The 17,727-nt window shown below is 37.9% G+C and overlaps 1 protein-coding gene across 2 annotated transcripts in view; it reads left to right on the forward strand.

Moving 5' to 3' along the window:
- LOC129443156 (CUGBP Elav-like family member 5) overlaps positions 1-17,727 on the forward strand; it is a 264,623-nt gene that overhangs the window by 112,599 nt on the left and 134,297 nt on the right. For both annotated transcript variants that reach the window (XM_055203586.2, XM_055203587.2), the window contains exon 3: positions 13,899-13,947. In XM_055203586.2, the coding sequence (XP_055059561.2) occupies positions 13,899-13,947 (49 nt within the window). The remainder of the gene's footprint in view (positions 1-13,898; positions 13,948-17,727) is intronic.

The following is a 17,727-nucleotide window of genomic DNA, read 5'->3' on the forward strand; positions in this document are numbered from 1 at the left end:
TGTTTTCCACTGTGCTTTGATTGGATATAGAAAAGTAGGTGTTTCATTCAAAAACGGAACTGGCAGCAGACTGAGAGTTGAAGGGGGCGGAGTTAACATAAACTTCCCCCAAGCCGTCTAACTGATGTCATCAGAGAATGATCGCCATAGGGGGACAGAAGTCCATTTTCAGATTTTGATTGAAGTTTACAAGGGCACAGGATTTTTTTTAATTGATGACTTATACAGACAAATTGTTTGTAATAAATACTGCAATATTAAGTTGAAGGGGAAAAAGATAAAATGCATTAATTTATCAAATGCAAACAATTTTATTTTAAAGGGAACATATCATCTTTTCCATGTTTAAGTGCTATAACTGGGTGCTTCTATCAACCTAGAAAATGTGAAAAAGATCAACCCAGTAACTTAGTTTTGGTAAACCATTCTCTGCAAGCATGCAAAAAATAGGTCATTATAATTTGGCTCCCCTTGTGATGTCATTAGGGGATCTTATATCCAATATCCAACCACAGCACTATCATTTAGTGCAGAGAGAGAGAGAAAATAATTGACAGCACAACTGAGTTTCAATTTCAACAAATTATGGTGATCAGTGTTTGCATATCATCAACTCATTTGCATTTTAAAGGACACACCCAAAAACAGCACACACTTACAAAGTGTCAATTTTAGCATGTTATAATAAACAATCTGTGGGGTATTTTGAGCTAATACCTGACATACGCACTTAAAAAAATAAGAATTGTCAGTTTTGATTTCACTGATTTTCTTTAAGACTGTGATTATGATAATTGATGTAAGCTTCAACACTATCATGCTGTTTCACAGCCACTGCTGTTCTGCTCAGGTAATACAGATACAGCTATTAATAAACCATCAGTTTTTATTATCAGTGCCCGATGGTTGAGTGTGCATTTGAATGTGAAGCGTAATCTCGCCTGTCCTCTCGCAGACTAAACCTGTTGCCCTCTCTCATGGGCTGTCGGCTTCACCCGCTCTCAATTCGACTCGTCCTCTTCACATCACAGCTGTCATATCTCGGGCGGATGGGAAGCGAGAGGATGTAATTCTCACTGACAGCTGTGCTGTTTAAATGCGGGCACATATGCAAAAGCCTGCAGCCAGGCATGCATTCTGTCACAGGGAAAATACAAACGCTCTTATTTTTAAATGCATGAGCATTCATCGTATCCCAGCAAGACCTTGTTAAAGAATTCATGTAAATAATAATGATTTTTCATTGTAACGGTAAGATTTTGCTCCAGGTGGTGTACAATAAATAATGTTGGTAGCACTTTATAATAAATTTGTATTTGTGAATGTATTAGCTGACATGAACTAGCAATGAGCAATATGGTTTATTATTAATGTTAGTTGATATTAGTTAATACCAATACATTTGTTCATGTTAATTCATTGTGCATTAACTCTTGTTAAAAGATACCACTTTTGATTTGAAAATGTATGTTGGAATTAACATGAATAAAGATTTACAAAATGCTGTAGACGTATTGTTAGTTCATGTTAGCTAATGAATTTATTAATGTTGACAAATACAGCCTTAAAGTATTACCGTAAAATGTATTCATTAGCGATCCAGTCATAACAAGAATATAACGCTGAAATACTCTCATCTCACAGGACACTTATTTAATTAAATGAAATCCTTGTGTTGGGAAAAAAAGTGAGAGTTCATTAATATTCTGTCTCTCATCCTCCTCTCGCTAGAGCTCTTTTTAAATGCAGTGAACTTCTGTACACTTAAAAATTAAGTTTCTTAAAAGTACAAACAAGCAGATCTGGTGCACGCCTAAAGCGCTCTCTCTGTGCCCCGAGTCCTACAGAAGTGTGAATAGAAAATTTGGTGTGAAAATGGTTTATATTGTAAAGAAGATTGTTCGCACCATCCGCATTCTAGTCTGTTGTTCAACCTCATTCATTTTTCCTTTTCAATCCTGTTAGCTTTTACTGACGTCTCTCTCTTTCTCACTGCCTCTTTGTGTTTAGGTGTTTGTCCCTCAAACGGTGTTTGTAAATGCTTCTGGCATTCTCAGTAAGAGATGTCTCCATTTGGGGTTGATTTTGTCTGAGATATTAAAAAGGTCTTACCGCAAGTCTGCGTTTTATTTTTCTCATTAACTCTGTCTTATGGAGTGTGTGACCTGGATTACAAGAGTATGTTGTTGTTACCTGCAGTCATAGTCCACCATCCTCCATGTGTCTGTTTGAAAGCTAGTGAACTTCTCTCTGTGTGTGTTTCTATTGTATTGATTTTATTTGGAGCAGAGTCGGATATGTTTTAGTTGAGCCCTTGGGGAGAAACAGAGAGACAGTGAATGAAAGAGAGAAAGAGAGGTGGATATCTAGAGGAGCGACTTACTCGCCCATGCACAGCTGGTTTGGGTGATGTCAGCAAATCAAGCAAGTCTACACACCTATCTATAACACTGATTCCAGTTTAGTTGCTAGCTTCTGTGTCCACAACCACTCTCTCGTTTACTCCTGTATGTATATACTTTAGGGAATAAGTAAACATTTTTATGGGATAAGTTTACATTTTTTGTATTAGTTGATAATAATGAACCATAGGTGCCGATTTCTTTGTTCGCCTATGGGTGCTCGGCACAACGCAACACAATGCTTAGGTTGCTTAGCAACGGCAGACGCTGTGCAGAGGCGTCATGCCCATTTAAACTCCAAATAGATTTTGCATGCAACCTCCAAATCAAAGAATCGTCCATTAATCTGTTATTTGTCTGTTACTTGATCTGTTTAATACACAATATTATAAATTCTGTGCTGCATCCTTCTAACTTTTCGAAGATTTTTGCCGTTTTGATTGTGGTACATATTACTTTATTTAGGCGGCAGGCACTGCAGACGCAACAGCGCAGTCGCAGACGCCATCAGCATCTGAGTGCAGTCGCAGGCTCCTTTCTGCTGCACTTTGCTATGGTCAGAAACACATTTCCAAACCCCATACGGGAATGTGCAGTTAACTTTTGCTGCGTAAAAAATGTATGGTTTAAAATGTGACATTATATTAGTAGATTTCTAGATTCATCTTGGTACAACAACAGAGATCGGATGAGTTCACGGGGGCCACATAATCACATGCTCATATATAAGTTTGTGCATGATGCCCCTGGCTTTGGGAGCACCCAAGTGCTTTGGAAAGCAAGAGGAAACGGGACACGGCCACCTTTTTGCATGTTTTTAGATGCAAAATGTGAACGACCCCTTATTCAGCTTATTCATCAAAGCATTGTAGATATTACAACTCGCGAGATCTACCAATCAGAGAGCCTTAATTAATTGAGTATATCTGTCGCTTTTCTGTGGGTGCTCGACCATTTCCGTGGGTGCTCGATTTAATTTAATGTTATGTGTATTCATTATTTTTACATTCATTGCTAATAATTTTTTTTTACATTTAATTTGTTTATCTTGTAACAGTAGAAATAACTGTTAACACGATTGAATACAAGTGTATGAACATACAGTACATTTGTGGGGTTTATTACACTGTGATCAAGCAGACTTCAGTCAGACAGCTGTCTCACGTTGTATTACGGAAAATAGTGAACTAGCAATACATCTACGTACACTCAAAATCAGAGTGGACTGTGGGTAAGAAAGAGTAATCAAATGTAGGAAGTGAGTTATTCACTTCGAATTACAACAAAACACTACAAAATGGCAGACACCCTATAGTACATGATATACGCCTTATTCAGTCCGCCGCCATGTTGATCCCAAACCGAGGCTGTGAGGGATGGACATCCAGAGCGTGCACTTTAAACCTATTGTTTTTAATCAGAATGATGGTCATTGAGCCATCAAAACACATAACATTCCTAATTTCTGATGAGAATAGCTCAAATATCTGTTTTAGATATTAGCATGATGGCTAATCGCTAATTTCTAATGTACTGTACTAAGCATGTTTACTTTTCTCAAGCAAATCAATATAGTGCAACAATACAATATTTTATGACAACAACTACGTATACATCTCCAGTTTGTATCGAACATAAGAGTTTGTCTCATGTATTCTCATGTTTTTCAAGACATGGACATTGACTTAATAGCGTGTGATTGACTTGATAACAAGCTATTTACGTGATTGTTCGTTGTGTGTTAGAGGTAAAACCCCGTATGAACCCCCAAAGTTGTGTACAAATGATATTTAGTTAGAAATTATTTCTGCTTCTGTTAAATCCGGTCGACGCGCTTAAAAAACTTACTGGAGAATTTTTTTTTATGTATTCATGCTTTGCGTTTTTTATAATCTGTACGAATTAGAGATATTTACTTAGTTAATGGACTATATTAGTGTTTTAAAGAAAACTAAGCATGTGCACAACATTAGAAATTAATAATTAGCCAACAAGCTTAAAACAAAACAGATTTTATGTACACATTGTGTTGCTCTTATCTCAAAATAAGGTTGTATGTTCCTTCTTACTTTACCAATCCATGATTTCTAAGGTTCTTTGACCTGTGGAAACAATATAAAACTGTATAAAACAATAGGTTTACCAGCCTCGTTTTGTAATCAACATGGTGGTAGGCTGAATAATGGTGCATTCACACCAGCCGCGGTAGAGGCTGCAAAAACGCCCTATTCGTGCGTAGTTGGACGGTTGAACATGTAAGTTTACTTGCTTCATTTGCGCGTGAAATACTAGTCATTCGAGACATTTACGTGGAAATTTGTGCCATGGGAGGGGCTTCTGCGACTCCGCTGAGACTCTGCCCGCTTCCTGTAATCACGTCACCACTATAGCAAGGTCCTGATTGGTTAACGCGGGTGAAAATCCGCCGAAGTTCAGATTTTTCAACTCGCGCGTTTCCGGCGGCAACGCCGCACCTACCGCACCGCAGGATGCCTAATCGCGTCTTTGCATTGACTTAACATGTAAATCACACGCGCTTGCCGCCTCTACCGCGTCTTGTGTGAACCCTGCATAAGGCGTATAGTTGATGAAGGCCATTTTAGACTGCTTTAGTCTGCTTCCTGGTCAGCAAAAATAAAAATAAATTCAAACTTAGGTTTGATGGACGGGTAGATGGTTACATTTGAGAAACGTGATTTATGTCACCGTTTTCGAATATCACATTTTCCACTGGACAAAAATAGCCTCATAAATTTCCTCCTCGGTGAGGTTACTGTGGCTCTCAAGTCTTTACTGAACCACACAACAGCCTCGCCTTTACTCCAAAGCTTTAGTCTGCTTTAATCAATCTTGCTTCAGTGTTATTTAAATGAATTCTTTTCACCGAGCGGCTCTGAGGTCTCGGCCGTACTCAGTGGCCGCTGGCTTGCGAGAGCTTCTCTCACCACCTTCAATTCGAGTTGTGGGGAGCGCAATCGATACATCCATTAATTCTACTTAGCAGAGCCGCGTGCAACACGCAGGGGCTGGAGGCCACACAAAGGCCAGTCTAGTTGAATGGCTGACCTTCTGAAGCCTGTATTTATGACAGCTGGGTGAGGGGGAGGCAGGATCTTTGGGCTGGACCAGATTTTTGAGCTAAAAGTGAAACATACATGAGTTAGCATCAGGTACCTCACACTATGGTTGAAATGTGAAGTCTCTATACAATGCAGTTTTTCCACTATACATCAGCTCTGTCACAAATAAAACGGTTGTGTTCATAAGCGCCCACTTTATGACATCTATGCGATTCCATTTGTGTCACACTTCTCATTTAAACTTACTCATTTTACATGTAGTCCCCTATCAGACGCTTTTGTCCAAAGCAACTTACAAATGAGGTAAACAATAGAAGCAATTAAAGCAACACAAGAACAGCAATACATAAGTGCACTGGAAATAGTCTCATCAAAAACAACACATAGCCAAGGGTTGGTTAGTATTTTTTTTTCATAAAAATTAATAATTGAAATGTTAAAAAAGAATATGTTCAGAATGGGATAATAATTTACTACATACTAAATAAAGCACTGGATATAGTGTTGTCTACTGTTTTTAAAGCTGCGATTCGTAACTTTAACCCCTGCATCACCATTTCCACCTGTGGGTGCTCGGTACAACATCACGCAATGCTTAGGTTGCTTAGCAACGGCAGACGCTATAGGAGCGCCCAAGCACTTTGGAAGCAGTTTCCACGTTTTTTGTAGTTGCAAAATGTGAACCATTTTTAATGCTTTTTTTTAAAATGATATTATATTATTATTTTATTGCTTTATGTAATGTTATGAAAGTACGCATTGCTTTGCTATTGCATGTTTCTGTGACGAGAATCGTGTTATATGTAAATATGATGTAAAATATAAGATGTGAACTTTTTGCATCCGATTGAAAAAATGCTATGATTTATGCGTTTACATGCATACTTTTCTCCTGCTGATCATATCACAGATCGAACTACACAACCCCTTTTAATACGATTGAAATTTGCATCCGATCCACCTCAGTCGTATTGATTAAATTAAGGTGTTTACATGAAGGGTTTTCATCCGATTGACTATTTGGTTGCATGTAAATGTAGCTAGTTTGTTTTCACCATTATTTATCATTAAAATATCTTCTTTTGTGTTCAACTTTTTTATGATAATCATTTGTTTTTGTATGACTCACTTTGCACGAATTCATACGAATTAGCCAACTCGTATAATACGTACAAATTCTCGTGGCATCAGACTGGTATAACCATCACTTTCGCATTTGTCCACTCATGTTGCCATAGTTACTACAAGCGGAAACCAAGGACAGTGCTGATATTATTTTACTAGTAGGTGGCAATGACAAGGGATGAGACATTATTTTATTATTATTTTAAATACAATAGGAATTTACAGATAATTTTTTTCACATTTTTAAATCATTTTGTTTCTCAAGTAATTTTTGTTTCTCAAGTAAAAGTTTTTACTGAAAAACAAGACAGAAAATCTAACCAAGACATTCATGTATTGCAACGTGGTGGCTAGCACGGTTTACGCAGAGCAAAGTTCTGGAAATTCCACTTTCATGAACTACATCATTCATGCAGATTCATCCACCTATTTCACCTCAGAGCAATTATTTAGATGACTTTGCATCTCAAATAACAAATAGTTTAAGTAAAGAATTCATGTAAATCTATTTAAGAAAAACAGACGCTTCACGTTTCTGCTTTCAAAACCCTCTGGGCCGTTTGCCTGCTACGCTTCCATTGTAAGTGCATTACTGTAAGCACATTTCCTGTTTGTTTATACAGACTGCGGTACGACTCAACATTATTATCAGAGATAATTGACAGGCCTCTGCCGTAAATAAACATCAAGATAAAAAAGCCTGGAATGTGGCCTGGAAAAGCCGGAGATGAATGCCGGGGTCAGGAATTTTACAGCAGAGAGATCAAGAAGTAAAATAACAGATAATAAAATTTTTGTATTTTTCTGTTGTTCAGTGTTCATGTGTGTGAGCGTGTTAAACGTGTGTCTTACGGTTAGATAATCCTGCCGTGGTTTGTTTTCCAGAAATATTCATGTTACACGTACATGTGCCAGATGGAGAGGCGTTCCTTCCTCCGAGCATTCAGAACATTTCACTGTCTCCCTAAATAACAAGATAATAAACCTCACTGGTGAGCATCTCCTGAAGAAGCTCGTATCATGCTAATATGACGTTTCAGCCGCAGGTAATCACAGCCGTGCTGGTATTTGTTACGACAGCACTATTGCAATGTGATATTGCTTTTATGCAAGAAGTTAAAACCTTACCACATCACTCTTATAAACACTTTCACAATGCTGCTCCAATTAAAGTCCCCATGAAATCAAAATTGAAGTGTTTTGGCTTTTAATATGACTAGTGATGAATATAAATTAGCATTTAGAAAAAAACTAAGCATTTAAAACTTAAAGCCTCTCACTTTCCTCAAACATAGATCAATGATTTTTATGAGATCATTCTGCACTGTAGCTTCTCATCAAATTCCAGACTTTGAGGCGAATTAAAGGGGGTTTAAAGCTATTTCATGGAACTTATTAACACTTTTTTAGCGTTTAATTCCTCATGCTAATCATATGCAAAGTGTCAAAAAAGAAGTTAGACATATTTCTGTGCCGAATGCACTTCACCAGTGTTCGTAAAAAAAATTTAACATGAAAGATTTATGTTTTATGTCTTTTATGGGCAATTTCAGTGCAGTGGAAGTCCTTAAATCGACACTTCAGACTGAATAGCGCACATACACACCCAACAACCAAGAGCTGACATGAAATCACCAAAGATGTGTGTCTTTGTTTTTAGCTTACTCGGCTTCCCAATGAACCCAGCATTATGGAAACAAAGGATATAGTTTGTTTATTCAGAGTAGCGGTGGAGTTGTGCGTGTGTGTGTGTGTGTGTGTGTGTGTGTGTTTGTTTCGTTGAAATGGGGCGGTCCCAACTGGGTCATGAGTCGTAGGCGGTAAGTAAAACTGCATCAAATGTCTGTTTGTTTGGGAATCTTTGCGTAAGTACATATAATGTAAACTACATAAACATGTAGTGAATCATAAGTTATCCAGAGCTGCTTGCTCGTGACTCGCTCAGCCCGCGGTACACCTCTGGGGAAGTAGCGGTACAGCTGATCTGTCTTTTCTAAATCTTATAAAACTAAATGCCGGGGTATACTTTTTTCCGTGGCCGGCTCACGCTAGCACGCGTCCGCGCAGCTTTCCAAATATACTCCACGCGACTACAAGCGGATGGCTGCGTTGGACATGTATACGCAATACAAATTATTTCTTATTCAAATTATTACTCTACCAGACTATCAGGGCAGCACTGATTTGCAACATACAGTACATAAAAAAATTTGGATAGATGAAGAAAAATAGTGGATCCACCACTGCAAACAAAGTTTACAACAAACAACCATAAAACAAAGAACAGAAATCAAACATTACGGTGACAGAAATGCTCCACAGCTTTCTGTTCTTGGAAGAAGTGGAAAAAAATATATAGAAAAGACAATGGTGTGTGTGTGCAAATGCTGTCTATTGCCTTTGTGTTATTGTTTATAGTGTAGTGTCCTGTCTCAACATTTCCACGGATGTCCCCAGTATACTTTCGGCTTAAGGATCTAATGAGAAATTATGCAATACTACTGGTACTTAAGCCTAAATCTTTCTCAGTGTTGGTCAAGTTACTTGGGAATAGTAATTAGTTACTGATTACTGATTATTTCTCCAAAAAAGTAATCCAGATTGAATCAAATGAAACACTGTAAACGCTGTTAACAATATCTATATAGCCTACTGTCTACAAACATTAATAATATTAACATTACTATACATGGTTTTAAAGGTCTACGGGTTTAGCATCAGTATATGGTCTCTGTTTTGAGATACAGATGCTCTAGCATCATAAATGTAGTATTTTGTGACAGAAGTCCAGATGACAACATGCAAAATATAAACGGGACTTCTTACCTTTGTGTTGATATAACGATCGATGTAATACAATACATCCAATGACCATTTTTGTCCACACATGCATATTATCCATGCAATATAGATATATAGTCTGTTGTTTAGATCAGATTTCGCATGAACGTCTTGTAATAGAATAGAATATATAATCTGAGGACTATTTACGTTGTAACACCGTATATGAGAACATACAGTGGTCATGTCAGCTGGGGGTTCAGGTTTTTTTTCAGTAAGTTTCACATTCCTGTGCCGGCTTGCTAGGTGTTTGCTCAGATTTGAGGTGGAATTTTTTGCTGTAGATAAAAGTTTTATTCCCACGCAGAGAGTAGAGCGGACGCTGATGTTTTTGTCACTTTTAACTAAGTTAAACTCAAAGTAATGTCGGTACTTCCAAGCATTAAACGCTGATCTCTTCCGCGCTCCATGTTGTCTCTTCATGTTCAACACTACACTGACTGACGGCGCGGCGCTCATACGTCATTGTCACTCGACTCACTACACGAGACGGTCTCACGAAACAAAATCAAAGTTAAATAACGCATTAACGCAGCCTGCTTAAGGGGAAGTAACAGTAATCTAATTACTGTTTTTTGCCATTGTAATCCCTTACTTTACTTGTAACTTGAAAAAGTAATCGGATTACAGCGTTACTGCCCATCACTGCTCTTTACCCGCCATTGACGAGTCATCTCGTCAATAAAGAGAAAACACTTCAACGCCAACGATGAGTTTTTATGGCAATCCATTTTTCTGCTATTATCCACTAGGTGGCACTCTTATCCAACTTATAAAACACTGAAGCACCCACATGATCCAAAAACAGTACAATTCTGTGTATTTTTGATCATCGCTCTGAATCTGATGTCTAACAAAAGTCTTTTACCAAAATGCCATTATTTTGCTTTTTGCTCAAAATTTTGTATCGTTGAAGAAACCTATTTTTGACAGGTGATAAAAGTTTTTTTTTTTTTGAAAGCATAGGGTCTGGTGGGCAAAGAGTTGACATGAGATTAGCATGACCTTTGAATATCACGCCCCCTAACTTCTTGATTCATAAACAAACCTACATTTTTCTTGGTAGCATAGTCAATCTTCATGCAGTTGAAATTTGAGCAACATACAGTGTGCAATAAACACAAAAAGGGGCGGAGCTTTGTGAATGCCAGATATTCAGCGTAAATCTGCTGAGCTGTGCGATGTTCTGCCTCCGTGTCGCCCTGCCGAATAGACAGCTGACACTTGCTAACAATGTGCTTGTGTGGTGTGTGTTTTCTTGTACACAGGACAAACATTAGGAAACAGGGATTCCTTTTAGTGAAAGCCCTGAATAAAATATGTGGCGTCTGTGTTTTTACCCATAATTCTGCTGCAGTCATCAGTAATACAGAGTAGATGTAAGCACATTACAATAAACACAGTATTCATCAAGATTTACAGTATGTATTTACTGTAGGCCTATGTGTGTATGTGAGAAGTCAGATGGATCGTTTTTCTTCACGGCGGGACTTTTATCAGCGTTATTATCATAAAATGAGCTTCATAAAGCATAATAGGGCAGTGTTGGCCTCATGTTCACCTGAAAACACTTTGAAATGTTACATTTGGGAGTCGTTTGGCAGTGACAATGGGATACATTGAGAGTTGATATGTATCGAAGTCGACGTGTGGGCTTTAAATTTATCCCCTGTGGAATTCAGGTCTTTGTTTTATGTTTTTTGTCCCTGGCATTTCTTTCTTGACAGCATGTGGTTCGTCAGACATTTCTTTGAATGGTTGATAAAGTAGATTATTACCTGGATCAGTGACATAATTACAATGTTACGGTGAACGGTTTTCTTACTAAGCGTAGTGAATGTTATTTGACGATTTAGGTGTGACACTTTTTGTACCAGACACGTCTAGCTATCTCCTTTTCCTTCTTTGTGTCATTCACCCGCTTTTTTGTTTATCTACTTAATACAGGAGGTTCCTTGTCAGCGGTTCATCTGCTGTTGTGATTTCCTGTTTTCTAGTAGAGTCATGCAGAACAATAGCGCACCCTTATCAGATCACGGATTTAAAGCAGCTCCGCACGAAACATCTCGCCGTCGACTTATTAGATGTGTAAGATCATCTCTCTCGTCTTTCTACTCCGAACAAATGCAAATGTGTCTGTTTGGAGTTTTCTCTGCATCACGGCACACGCTTCCTATTCATGAAAGACAGAATGCATTCGTGCCTCTGGACCGAACAAATTCACAAACATCCATCTCTGAGCACCAAGCAAAATGAATAGAAAACGCGATGAAGATAGCAAAGTTTAGACGGAAATTAAGAAAAAATGACTTGGATCAAGTGATAAGAAACTTTACAGACCTCATCTGTCCCCATAGGCATTTTTAGTGCTCAGGTTTTTTATTTTATAATTTGTGTATTAATTATTTGGCTCAGATGTTTCTCCTATTCTGTATTTTTTTATTGTTGACATGAAATACAAGCATAGAGTATTATTATTTCTCATATTTAAGCTATTTTGGGAGAAACATCAGATTCAGAGTTAATACATAAATGCATAAAATGAATGAGAACCACATCAAAAACCAGGGTTCCATCGGGTCCTTGAAATCCTTAAAAGTTTGTGAATCTGGGGGGGGGGGGTTTCAAGACCCTGGGAAGTTTTTGAAAATATACATACATAGATACAGGTCATTGAAAGTGCTTGAATCTATTTTATGCAAGAAGTGTTCTGAAAAAAAATCCATATTATTCCATGTGTAGTGTAGGATAATATCATAAAATTCTAGACTTTTTAAGCACATGTGCTAAACTGTTTGCTTTAAATGCTTCTGTATGCGAATGTTGATTCATACCAAAATGCTTTTTTGCATAGAAAACGTCTTGGGTTACGTATGTAACTGTTGTTCCCTGAGAAGGGAACGAGACGCTGCGTCTCCCTTGCCATACTTCCTGTGTCCCTGTAACGCCGTCTTTGGCAATATTTCAGATAGCAATATACTTCCTGGCTCCCGCGTCACCCTGTCTTTGTTGTTAAGTCTCACCATTGGTTGAATTTGATATACACATTCAGACGCACTTACCCCTGGAGGCGTCCCCAAAGTGTTACCGCAGTGACGCAGCGCGAGTTCCCTCGAAAGGGAACTGTAACAATGTATCTTAAAAGGTAACACAGTGTAACCTTGCTCTTACTTGAAATGTGACGTAATTCCACTATATCCAGGTGGCGCTCTTATCCAAATTATAAACACCTGAAGCATCAACTAATCCTGAATTTGAACTCTAACAAAAGTCCTTTATAAAAATGCAATTATTTCAGCTTTTTACTCAAATGTCTTTTTTAAGAAACCTACCCATATATGAGGGGTTATAAAAAGAGAACAAATTAAGATAAGGTGAAAGTTTATTTCTGATATCCTACATAATCATTGTAATCTCATAAAATAATTTGCAAATATGCAAGAAAAGGTTTGTACTCTAAAAATACAAACAAGAGAGAAAGAATTTACAAACGTGGAGAGAGCCTTCAGCACTTGTATAGCACCATGGTTTGTTTAGAAAGCATTACTTAAAATGTTTCTCATCTCATCATATCAACAGGTACAGAGTCATCATATACAATAAATCAGTGAAAAAAAAAACATTTAAAAACAGATGCATTTGTTTAAAGCAAAGCATTTATTTACTTACCAGGCTACAGGTGAAGCAGCTCTTTGCGCCTTCTAACGTCTCATAATCGGTCCTCATTTATGTCCAAGAGACTCAATAATAATCTTTTACGTTCAATCCTTCAACCTTTGATATTTAAAAGCCTTTTTGTGCTGCTGCGCATCCATGTATGTGATAAGCAAGCCCGTGTTGTCGTCCCATTTATAGGCGCATAGTACTAACACGCTCTTTAAATAACAAAAAACATATTGCGTCATTGACTTTAGTCTTTAGAGCAGGTTTTAGTTGGTCAATGGCGTAGTCTATTTTAGTTGCCTCAAAATAGCAACGTGCCAACAATGCACCTTAACACACCTCGTTTTCAGACCATAACGTCCATGGCGCAAATGCATCTGCTATTTAAACAACCTGGCGCTAAACGTGAAAATGATCATTGCACCGGGTTGAAACTAGCAAAAGACACTTGCGTCGCGCATTGCGCCGGGTGTATGATAGAGCTCATAGTCTTTAATAACATGTGATCACACATGCACCAACAGCCATTTCCAAACTGATCCCATAGGAAAATCTAAATCTAAACCAACCCACAGATGTTATGATATGGGACTGGAATAACTGATGTAAATGCAAGTGTATGTGAGTGACTGCCCCATGGGCTTCTGGGAGTTGATGTCTCCGAGCTTCAGTGACTCTGACAGCTGAGGTTACGGGAGAGATGCTGCATGCTCCTATCCGCTCATCCCACCGTCTTTTTCTTACACTTCTGGATTAACCTCTCTCTCTCTTTCTCTCTTTCTCACAGATGACACGGCCTATTCAGGTTAAGCCAGCGGACAGTGAGAGTCGAGGAGGTAACAATATTTGTGCATCTTGCTTTTTTCTCTCTGGATTCTCTTGTGATAGTTGTGTTGTTTTGTGCATGTGATATTGATCATGAACGACATTTTTCTACAAAAGTGAATCATGTGGATTTGAACGACCTATTTCTTATGGCATGTGATAAATATTGCGGTTAAAACATGGATTTTGAAATGCACAAGCAGATGTATGGCCTCTTTGGTTGGCTTACTCTCTATCTCTCTTTCTCTCTCACACTTACACACACACAGACACACACACACAATGTGTGCTCTTTGTCTTGTTTTAGCATAATTTAGCAACATTTATTGAGGTTAATGCTAGGGAGTATTTGCCAGTGGAGTAAGAAAAATAAATGTATTTCATGATATATTCTCTGTCTACATGAATTCGGTTCTTAGGTATTATTATCTTCTTTTAAGGGTGTTTTTTCTAGGAAAACAAGACAAGAATACCGATTAAGACTATTATTTTTTTTGCAGCGTGGCTGTTTTTAAACTCAAGAACGCATCTCTTTCTCTCCATCCCTCCCTTTCTTCCTGATAGCTGTTGTGTGGATATTAATTTTGGGAAGAGTGATGGGGTTATTGAGTGCAGATGTGTGCACAGACCTCTTCCTGCCCCTGCCAAGTACATTAGCATAAGACTGTAAATGAAATAGTCATTGGATCTGGCACTGTGAAGGGGAGCCTGACGCCCCCGATGCCCTGCCTGCTTTTCTAAAATGTACAAGATGGGGAGGGGGGGTGGGTTTGAACGCACAATCGATAAAATCCTGAAGTAGGATCTTGTCCCAGCATGCTCACTGTAGCTTTTAATGTTTTGTCAAAAGGTGACAAGCAAACGGACTCGTGTCATATTATTTGGTGTGTAAAACGGCTTTGTACATAGAAAAGAGATGACAGCTTATTTTAAAGTGCGGTATCCCGGAGGATGTTTTTGCTGTTATGTTTTTGCTCTTTTATAGTTCAGGAGATTGAGTTGGAGTTTTCAGTTGTGTTTCATTTAAGTTTCGTCAAAGTATCGGATGTTTCTCCTTAAATTACTTGTACAGATGCTGTTAAATTTTGTTGAAATATGCAAAAGTATGTTGAGCATGGAGCTGTAAATTATAATGTAGATTGTAAAATATTTCATGAGAAATGTTTGAGAGTTTTGTTAAAATCTTCAATAATTTTGACTTGACTGAGCTTAGTTTATGACGTTGCTGGAATTTCTACTGAAACTCTCATGTAGGGCTGTGCAAAAATATCGATACAGCTAACTATCGTGATACTTTTTCCCACGATAGTGTATCGATATTTCAATCTCTACTATCGGTATTTTAAAAAAAAATTTATAATCCCTCTGTGTGCGTCAAGCGACCTCCCGCAGCCGCTGCTGTAGTTGTCGCTGTCCAGTTGTCTGTCATATACGGTCAATGTCTCAGAAGTTAGCGGGAGTGAAAAAATGGCAGAAAATTTGAAAACACCTGCAGCTTTTGTGTGGACGCACTTTGGCTTTTAAAAAAAGTAAAAAAAAATCAGCTATATTTTTTACATTTTTGATAAAAAAAGAAAAAGCATTGCAATGTATTGCAACACGCATCCTATTGTATCGTATCGCGATACACTGTATCACGGGCCATGTACCGTGATACGTATCGTATCGTGAGGCCCTTGCCAATACTCAGCCCTACTCTCATGGAGATTTCTAAGTCTTTATCTGAGATTTAAGCAAAAGCTTACATTGCTCTCAATTTAATATCATTGATGTTTAGGAGAAATATGTGATATCTTAAAGCAACCCTTTGTCAGGAAATTACGTACCTAAAGTCACGTAAATTTGTGAGTCTTAAGCGTGACACTGACACGGTTTTCCATCTTTTTGCGTGAACATGTCACGCATTTCTGTTTAAGTGTCACTGTCACGTATTTTTAACTGAACTCTTTTGTCCTATTTTCAAACCATTGACGCTTTGGTTTAGGGTTAGATTCGTGTTTGCGTTAGGATGTCACTTTAAGTATTGTTTTTTTATCTTTTTTTCATGATTTCTTTTTTATATTTTATGATTTTTTAAACCATTGTCGCCTGGCATTAGGGTTAGAGTTGGGTTTGGGTAAGGATGTCATTTTATGTAAATCTAACCTTAAAGGGGCATTTCACCCGTAGAAACATTAATCTTTATTGAAAGTGCATCATATTTGTAGTCGAAATGTAACATACATTTAGAATTTGGTGCCTATTTGACAAAGAAAAGGGATGTTTGTAGTCTCACTCCCTCAACCAAGATATTGCACTTCCTTCTTTCAATGATGCAATATGATGATTTTTACATCATTGAAAGAAGGAAGTGCAACACTGAAATCTGTATTTCTCCTGTCTCAGCGGCAACTGAGGAAATGATGCATGACCATTCAAAAACATGACTGGGGTTCTAACTATACAAAGCTTAATGCAAATGGGTGAAGTGTCCCTTTAAACCGAAGCGATAATGGTAAGAAAATAGGACAAAACAGTTGAGTAACAAATACGTGACAGTGACATGTAAACAGAAATGCGTGACATGTTCATGCAAAAAAGATGGAAAACCATGTCAGTGTCAAGACTCGCAAATTTACGTGACTATGGGTACATAATTTCAAGATACTGGGTTGCTTAAAAATATCTCATCTGTAGTTTTTCTGTGTGATGTAATATTTTTGGGCTGTCATAATGCTGATGAAACAATCAGTATCACATACGTCTGTTCTTATATTTTGATTTTTATGCATTTGCCAGACACTTAATCCTTACAGACAGTGCATTTAATATTTACATTTATCAATATGTGTGTTCCCTGTAAATCAAACCAATGAACTTTTGCACTGCTAATGCAATGCGCTAGCAGATTAGCTACACTATAAAAAAATCTGTAGAAATGACAGTATTACTTGCAGCTGTTTGTTCAAAGTTAAATCAACATGTAAGGGATAATCCACGGCTAGCCATACATTAAAGGGTTTTAATGCACGACGTAGAGGCGAAGAACCACTGACGCGAAGTGCATTAAAACCCTTCAATGCATGGCTAGCCGTGGATTATCCCGCTTATACCTTGGTTATTTGCCAAGTTAAAGCTGTAATTAATGTTTACAGTGTAATTTTTTAACAGACGGGTAAAAATGACGGTCGTTTACTCAAGTTAAGGCTCGCACTCCATCCGCTTTAAATAAAGTAGTGCCATTGTATTGCTTTTATTTAAATGAATTGTCACATTTATTTAAATTCATTATTAAAAGAGAGAGACAGAGAACTGAAAGAGAAGGATCCATGACAATGACACGAATAAATGAGCAAAATATTCAGTGACTACCACGGAAATTTGTGAGATCATGTAAAAAAATAGCAGACATCATCCAACTCACTGAAGGCAGAAACTACGGTAATACAAGACTGTCAGTCAGTGGCCGTGGGCGGGGCTTTAGCAGTGTGACATCATATTAGCTGTGTCCCAATTCAAGAGCTGCAACCTTATAAGCATGAGACCTTAAAAGATGAGCACTCGGTCTTTCAAGGTGGAAGCCTCAGAAGTTTGCGAAGAGAACTGAAATGACCGATAATTGGCGTCACCTGCTGCACGCGCCCACCGCGCCTGTCAGCAGAAAACAGCCGTTTCTGACTTATTAACATAAATATGAAATCAGAAAAATATTAATTTATTTTAGAAAATATGACACGTTTGTTCACACAATGCAGACACACATTTATGTCCAAACACCTTGTAAAAGTGGATTTTGTATAATAGGTGCCCTT

Source organism: Misgurnus anguillicaudatus, unplaced genomic scaffold (assembly GCF_027580225.2).
Source record: "Misgurnus anguillicaudatus unplaced genomic scaffold, ASM2758022v2 HiC_scaffold_26, whole genome shotgun sequence".
NCBI classification, from domain to species: Eukaryota; Metazoa; Chordata; class Actinopteri; order Cypriniformes; family Cobitidae; genus Misgurnus; species Misgurnus anguillicaudatus.